We start from the raw sequence: 7843 nt of genomic DNA, 5'->3' as shown, positions 1-7843 counted from the left end.
ACCCATTGAGTCAATCACCCATCTCCTGCTATCCTGAGAAAAAAACCCACCCCACCCTCCCACTATATATAAGGGTCTGGTGACTTCTGTTTCAGTGTATCTGAAGAAGTGTGCCTGCACACGAAAGCTTATACCCAGAACAAACTTAGTTGGTCTCTAAGGTGCTACTGGACAATTTATTCTTATTACTTTATTCTTATTCTTATTCTTATTCTTATTCTTTATTATTCAAAGTTGGAGGATGGTTGTGAGATGTGGTTGTGAGATCTGTCCCTGTCTTGCCATCTTCCTCTTTGTTGCATATTTCTCTGTCTTTCCTTCCCCTGGAGCAGGGGTGGTTAGCCTGGGGCCGATTGTCTTGGACCTTGGTCGCCCAATAAAATATTTGAGGGGGCTGCCCCCCGAAAAGTTGGGCATTGTCATTCAAAGTATGTGTGCGCGCCATGTCATGTGATCGATTTTCCGCAGCGGAGCTTACCTGTGTTGGACTTTCCAACTCCTGGCCAATGGGATGAGAGGAGTTGGAGCCAAACAACTTCTAAAGGACCACAAGCTCTCCATCCTGGCCCTTGTGGATACCAAAGAAGGCTTCAGCAGCAGCTGCTTCACCCTTAATATTGACTGTAGAGACAGACCCTGCCTCCATCAACTGGTGAGGGTGTCAGGATAGGACCTGGGAGACCAGGGTTGAAATCCCCACTTGACTATGGAGCTCACTAGGTCAACTTCGGCCAGTCACTGCCTCTCAACATAACCTAACTCATAGCTGTTGTGGGAAGGAAATGAGGACAGAGGAGAACCATACATGGCACTTTTTGCTCCTTGGAGAAACAGCTGGGATATAAACCCAATGACATAAATACATTTTGGGGCCTAAAGGTAAAGGTAAAGGGACCCTTAATCATTAGGTCCAGTCGTGGCCGACTCCGGGGTTGCGGCGCTCATCTCGCTTTATTGGCCGAGGGAGCCGGCATACAGCTTCCAGGTCATGTGGCCAGCATGACTAAGCCACTTCTGGCGAACCAGAGCAGCACACGGAAACGCCATTTACCTTCCCGCCAGAGCGGTACCTATTTATCTACTTGTAGTTTTGGGTTTTCGAACTGCTAGGTTGGCAGGAGCAGGGACCGAGCAACAGGAGCTCACCCCGTCACGGGGATTCGAACCGCCGACCTTCTGATCGGCAAGTCCGAGTTTCTGTGGTTTAACCCACAGCACCACCCAAGTCCCACATTTTGGGGCCTAGTGGATTGCAAATTTCTTCACGTGTCATATGATGTTTGCAGCGGCTGCCAACGATTCAGAGGAAGATACAGAGAGCTGCAATCTGGACATATGTTAGGAGTGTCCAACAAGTCGAATTCAACAGGCTATATATAGATTTTAGAAAATCCACTGAGTCTACATCGGCTGACTTTAAAAACAGCCTTTTCCTGTGGCAGCAGCGCTAATAGGTGCCAGTACTCACCATGAAGTTGTTACAGTAAGTGCCACTCTTTTTAACAACCACAAAAAGAGGTGCCGGTAATGTGCTCTTGAGTACCCCCCTTGGGGGGCAGGGAGCACTGAGCGGCAGTATCCCACAAGCAAAAATGTGGGCTTAGATTCTTTACCTTTGTTCTGCCAGTGAAAAGCAAGACAGGAGAGCTCTTTGCCTCACAGCTTGTTTGTAGGGTTCCCAGAGACATCTGGTTGGCCGCCGTGGGAAGCAAAAACAGATCCTCTGTGTCCCTGTTTTCCAGGGGCAGTCCCAGATTGACAGAAGCCATCCCGGTTTCTGATTTCATCCCAGAATGATCCCCAAAAAGATTTCCTTAAAGGTAAAGGGACCCCTGACCATTAGGTCCAGTTGTGGCTGACTCTGGGCTTGCGGTGCTCATTTCGCTTTATTGGCTGAGGGAGCCGGCGTACAGCTTCCGGGTCATGTGGCCAGCATGACCAAGTCTCTTCTGGTGAACCAGAGCAGCACACGGAAACACCGTTTACCTTCCCGCCGGAATGGTACCTATTTATCTACTTGCACTTTGACATGCTTTCAAACTGCTAGGTTGGCAGGAGCAAGGACCCAGTAATGGGAGCTCACCCCGTTGCGAGGATTCGAACTGCTGACCTTCTGATCGGCAAGTCCTAGCCTCTGTGGTTTAACCCACAGTGCCATCCACGTCCCTATTATTATTATTAGGACGTCCCTATTATCATCAGAGAAATGTTGGAGGGTATGGAGTTATCTGACCCCCAAGCCAAGGAAATAATAAACTTTACAACCTTTAGAAGACATCAGAAGGCTGCCCTGTGTAGGGAAGTTTTTTTAAATGTTTATTGTTTTCTTATGTTCTTATATATGTTGGAAGCTGCCCAGAGTGGTGGGGGCAACTCTTATCAGATGGGTGGGGCATAATCATAATTAATTAATTATAGTTGAACAGAACATCCCTATTTTCATTCGAGAAATGTTCAAGGGTATGCAAACAACAAGGTGTGGCCCAATTCTTTTACATTTGTTGTACATTACTAACTGCTTTGAGTGGAGGGGTTAAACAGGATAAAAATACTGTTATTTCTATTACATTTGCCCCCTTATAATTTTTAGTTTAATTTTCCATAAGTAAATGTTACTCCCAATGTGAGGAATTGTGCAAATGTATCTAAAACTATACTTTGCGCAGAATAAAGAACAATCAAACTTTTAATGAAATAAAATATTAGATCATAACACTTATTGTTGTTTCCTCTTCTCCAGGATGGGAATCTTCACCAGGAAACTGTATTTCTGTATTTCTATTCTTTTCTGTGTTGGAGAAGGTGGATTTCAGCTTCCAGACAAGGTCTATGTCTCCAAACCCTCAGATAATTACTCTGCAACTCACTCTGAATTACAAACTCCAACAAGAGGCCATAACTTCTCACACAGCTTTCTGAAAAAAATTGCAGGAAGGAAAGCAGAAGGCCCCAATATTCAAGGTTTATATCCTCAAAGCGATCAGAGTTTCAAAGTTTTACTTAACAGCCCACCACAAGAAATGCCACTCCCTAAGTTCTCACAAATGAATGAAATGGTGAATTCTCCACAAACTGACCCATCCTTATGGGGCACCGTGGGGTCTCTTTATCCAGCAGAGAAGCACAAAGGACCTAGTCGTCTTCTAAATGTCCATTAGATACTAAAAAGGACTGTTCTGGGTTATGAAAGACAAGGTGAGACCGGAACAGTATTTCCACCTTCTGCGCTGAGGATGTCTGCAGGTTGTGGCAATCCGGTGAGTGGGGTGTTTGATCTATCTGACAGAAACCTGTCTGAGGATGATCTGAGGAGGGAAATGGATCCTAGGCATTGCAACACAACGTTGGGAAAGGTTGTAGAGCTGAATGCCAGTCACAACAAACTGCAAATGGATTTAGGGAGCCTGCTTTCACTGCTCCTGAAAATGGAGAACGTTCAGTCCATCGACGTGAGTTACAACAGCATAACTGTGTAGCAGGAACCCCCCCCCATTCAGTTTGTACAGACTTCACACACACTCACACTCACACACTACATACGCTACACTTCTGTTATAAATTCATAGAAAATCAACCAAACATCAGATTTGCACTGTTCCACTTTTATTTTACTCCATGAAGGAAGGACTACAAAATGGGGAAGGTTTGATACAGGCCACCATAATCCCTTGAGCATAGCAGCACATCCACAGGAGCCCTGCCCAGTTGCTATGCCAACCCTGATGGTCTCAGACAGAAGACCATCAACCCTGCATACACCAGTGGATTCAACATGGACTATAACAAAAGAACAGTGATTGGATTCCCCCTCAGGGGGCAGGAAACTGCGACTACCTTTTGTCTTTGGAGAATGACTCATGGGGAGGGGTAGAGGGGAACCAGCCAGGTGACAGGACACTCAGGTTACCACCACAACTCCTCCCTCAACCCCTCCTTTCTGTAATGTATGCAGGATGTTTCTGGGGGTGGGCTTGACCTAGAGGAGGGGAATTTCAAAAGTTTTTATAAGGTCTTGCACACCATTTTTCTGTGTCTTTCCTCTCTCCTGCGAGTGAGGGGAACACCCTGCTGCAACAGTACAATAAAGGCCAAGCCTACAGGCTGCTGATTTGCTCCAATTTACTCTGGTTGGTGTCTTTACTTTTTGTCCAAGGGAGCCCTCGGATTTTTCCGGTAACAACTGTGTCAGGTGTGCTTGTACCCAACAGGTGTGACTTAAAGCACAGCGAGCTGTTGTTCTTAAATCTCAGCCACAACCCTCTTACCACTTTGAAAAGCATCTGCCTCCCTTCAAGTCTCAAAGGCCTTGATTTGTCCTTCACACGCATTAACCAAATACCACGCGAGTTTGCCAGAACTTACTTTCATATAGAAGAGATGGATGTTCAAGGAAACCATTTTATATACAACCCTGAAACGCTGACGTCTCTCCTCAAGCCTATACCAGAAACCAGAATAGAAAGCTTGTCGATTGTCAATTTCCCACAACGCAGCCCCATCGAAGGCCTCCCCGTGGAAGCGAGGCGTCTCGTAATGTCAAACTGCTCCATTGTAGAACTTCCAGAATGGTTTGCAAACACCATGAGAAAGCTTCTCTTTCTAGACCTGAGCAACAACCCCATGCATGGTTTTCCCCAGCTGCCAACTTCATTGCAGAACCTAGATTTAAGCAACAGTAACATCCAAGAGATAGCTAATCTTAACATCTTCCCTAATTTGACAGTGCTTAAGATTCCAAGCAATAAAATAAAGGATCTTCCACCTGGGTATCTTCCAGACTCCTTAAAAGAACTGGATATCAGTAAGAATCAAATACCCATGTTCCATTTATGCAGGGCTCCGCAAGAGCTGGAATTCCTTAATGTTTCTAGAAACCTCATAACGCATCTGAATCTAAACCATTCTCACCACCTCACCAGCCTCGATGCAAGCCACAATTTAATTACAGAACTGCAGGACCACATGGGAGTGTGAAAAGGATCTAGGAGTCTTGGTTGACAACAAACTTGACATGAGCCAACAGTGTGACGCGGCAGCTAAAAAAGCCAATGCAATTCTGGGCTGCATCAATAGGAGTATAGCATCTAGATCAAGGGAAGTAATAGTGCCACTGTATTCTGCTCTGGTCAGACCTCACCTGGAGTACTGTGTCCAGTTCTGGGCACCACAGTTCAAGAAGGACACTGACAAACTGGAACGTGTCCAGAGGAGGGCAACCAAAATGGTCAAAGGCCTGGAAACGATGCCTTATGAGGAACTGCTAAGGGAGCTGGGCATGTTTAGCCTGGAGAAGAGGAGGTTAAGGGGTGATATGATAGCCATGTTCAAATATATAAAAGGATGTCATATAGAGGAGGGAGAAAGGTTGTTTTCTGCTGCTCCAGAGAAGCGGACACGGAGCAATAGATCCAAACTACAAGAAAGAAGATTCCACCTAAACACGAGGAAGAACTTCCTGACAGTAAGAGCTGTTTGACAGTGGAATTTGCTGCCAAGGAGTGTGGTGGAGTCTCCTTCTTTGGAGGTCTTTAAGCAGAGGCTTGACAACCATATGTCAGGAGTGCTCTGATGGTGTTTCCTGCTTGGCAGGGGGTTGGACTCGATGGCCCTTGTGGTCTCTTCCAACTCTATGATTCTATGATTCTATGAGTATTTCTGCCGGAACTCAAATATCTGAATCTGTCAGGAAACAAGATCTCTTTTTTGCAGCTGAGGTCTCTCCCCGAATCTTTGCTCGAGTTGGACATAAGCAACAATGCCATCGCCGTTATTATGGAAGAGACCTTTGGCCGGTTGACGAACCTGAACGTCTTAACCCTTCAAGGGAAACATTTCTTCTGCAACTGTGACTTATATTGGTTTGCGAACACGTACCTTGCGAGCCGGCAATTGCAGATAAACGGCCAAGAGGAGCTTTTGTGCCGCTTTCCTCTCAAGAAACAGGGCCTTTCGGTTGAAAACAGCAACCTAACGATGCTGCGTTGTTCTCTCAGACTTCAAATGGCAATTACGGCTTGTGCGGCCATCTTGACAATGTCCCTCTTAACAGGCCTTTGCTGGCGTTTTGACGGCGTCTGGTACATTAAGATGGCATGGTACTGGTGCATGGCGAAAAGGAAACAATATAAGAAGAGGCCAGAACACAAAGTGTATGACGCATTTATCTCATACAGCGAAAACGATGCGCTGTGGGCTAAAGAGACCCTGCTGGAAAAACTGGAAGCCCTCGAGTTTAGAGTATGTTACCATGAGAGAGACTTCACACCAGGGCACCCGGTTGTTAGGAACATTTTCCACTGCATTGAGAACAGCCACAAAGTTCTCTTTGTGTTGTCGACCAGCTTCGTCAACAGTTGCTGGTGCCAGTATGAGCTGTTCTTTGCCAAACATCGGGTCCTTAGCGAAAACGAGGACTCTCTCATTATGGTTGTGCTGGAAGACCTGCCGCCCAACAGCATCCTGCAGAAATTCAGCAAGCTCCGGAAGCTGCTGAAAAGGAAAACCTACTTGAAGTGGAGCCAGGTGGAACACAAACAAAAGCTCTTCTGGAGCCAGCTGACCGCTGTTCTGAAAACGACAAACGAGCCGATGGCTTTGACGGAGGAAAATGGGCTGTGCTAGGAAGCAGAGGAGGTATGTGGGAAATTCAGGGTGCATGGATGAGGAACACAAACATTTCTGGACTGGTGAACACTGAGATGTTGGCTTGGGGCTGTTGCTAAGAAAAAGACTTGATCAAATACTATCAAATGGCAGCCAAGTGTTTAAACATTTTGTTGTGTTACCGGAATTTATGGAAAGGTTTTTTCCTGGGGGGAGGGGTTGTCCATCCTGCGGACATCATATACACACACACACCGTCTACCAAAACCAACACTCCTGCAAATGGGGAAACATTTAGAAAGCCATATAAAATTGCTCCCATATAGGATTTGCGTCGTTCCAACTTTGTTCTGCTCGGGAAGGAAATGGCTACCATGTGTGGAGCCTGGGACATGGGCAGGGGCAGCCATAATCCCTGAACGCTGAGACCAGGTACTCAGCAGTGTCCTTGCCAGGGTGATAATCGCTAGCATCCTGGCCCTTGAGTGCCAGACAGGTAGCCATTCCAGAAACAATAGGAAACCCAACCTTGTTTATTAGGAGCTTGGTCAAGACAAAAGGGTGGGCTTAACTGGACCTGGATAACAGTAACATGTACATACTCCACTTAATGGGTGTGAAGTGGAAGTCAAGGGAGGTGTAATGTACGGAGCTTGGATCCTAGAACAATAGGCAGGTAGGATCCTAGAAGGCCGCAACCTGATTGGTCTGCAGGAGCCATCCAATCCAACTCCAGAAGGAAGTGAATCAGCAACCTGATTGGTCTGCAGGAGCCGCCCAATCTGGCTCCAGGAGGAAGTGAATCAGCAACCTGATTGGTCTGCAAGAGCCGCCCAATCTGGCTCCAGGAGGAAGAGAATCAGCAACCTGATTGGCCTGTAGGAACAGTCCAATCAGGCTCCAGGAGGGGAGTTGAATCAGCCAATCACATGGGACCCATTGTGTAAATAATGCATATATAGCCAGAGGTTTTGGGGGGAAGCACTCACTCAGTGTTTACCATGAGCTGAAATAAAAAGCATGAAATCAGCACTCAAGTCCGAGTATGTTTCAGGAGGGATGGGGGCAAACCTGAAGATCAGGTTTCTGCCAGAAGACCCCTCCCAGATTATGACATAGTTGTGATGTATATATGATGTATGTATCTTCACTAAGGGTGTTGTGAATAAAAAGGGAAACTTATAGAAAAAAGGAGCGATCCTTTGTTCTAGGCTTCTTCCTGCTTCTTCCGTATGGTGGC

General features: G+C 46.3%; 2 protein-coding genes across 2 annotated transcripts; both read left to right on the top strand.

Annotated features, from left to right (window-relative positions):
- Positions 1-4179: 4179 nt before the first annotated feature.
- LOC310673735 (osteomodulin-like) lies at positions 4180-4974 on the top strand (the record flags this gene model as incomplete). The annotated part of the gene is made up of 1 exon (XM_083432326.1): positions 4180-4974. A coding segment is annotated over one exon (795 nt), but the record flags the coding sequence as incomplete, so codon positions are not given.
- A 37-nt stretch (positions 4975-5011) lies between these two features.
- LOC310673734 (toll-like receptor 2) lies at positions 5012-7632 on the top strand (the record flags this gene model as incomplete). Its single annotated transcript, XM_083432325.1, has 2 exons — positions 5012-5024; positions 5651-7632. The coding sequence occupies 2 exons, from the start codon at positions 5012-5014 to the stop codon at positions 6619-6621; spliced, it is 984 nt and encodes a 327-aa protein (XP_083288451.1). The 3' UTR covers positions 6622-7632.
- Between the last annotated feature and the right edge of the window lie 211 nt (positions 7633-7843).

The sequence above is a fragment of the Podarcis tiliguerta genome, assembly GCF_965153285.1.
Source record: "Podarcis tiliguerta genome assembly, chromosome: 3".
Lineage (NCBI taxonomy): Eukaryota > Metazoa > Chordata > Lepidosauria > Squamata > Lacertidae > Podarcis > Podarcis tiliguerta.
The sequence above is the reverse complement of the archived record's forward strand: the minus strand, read 5'-3'. Positions and strand labels throughout refer to the sequence as shown.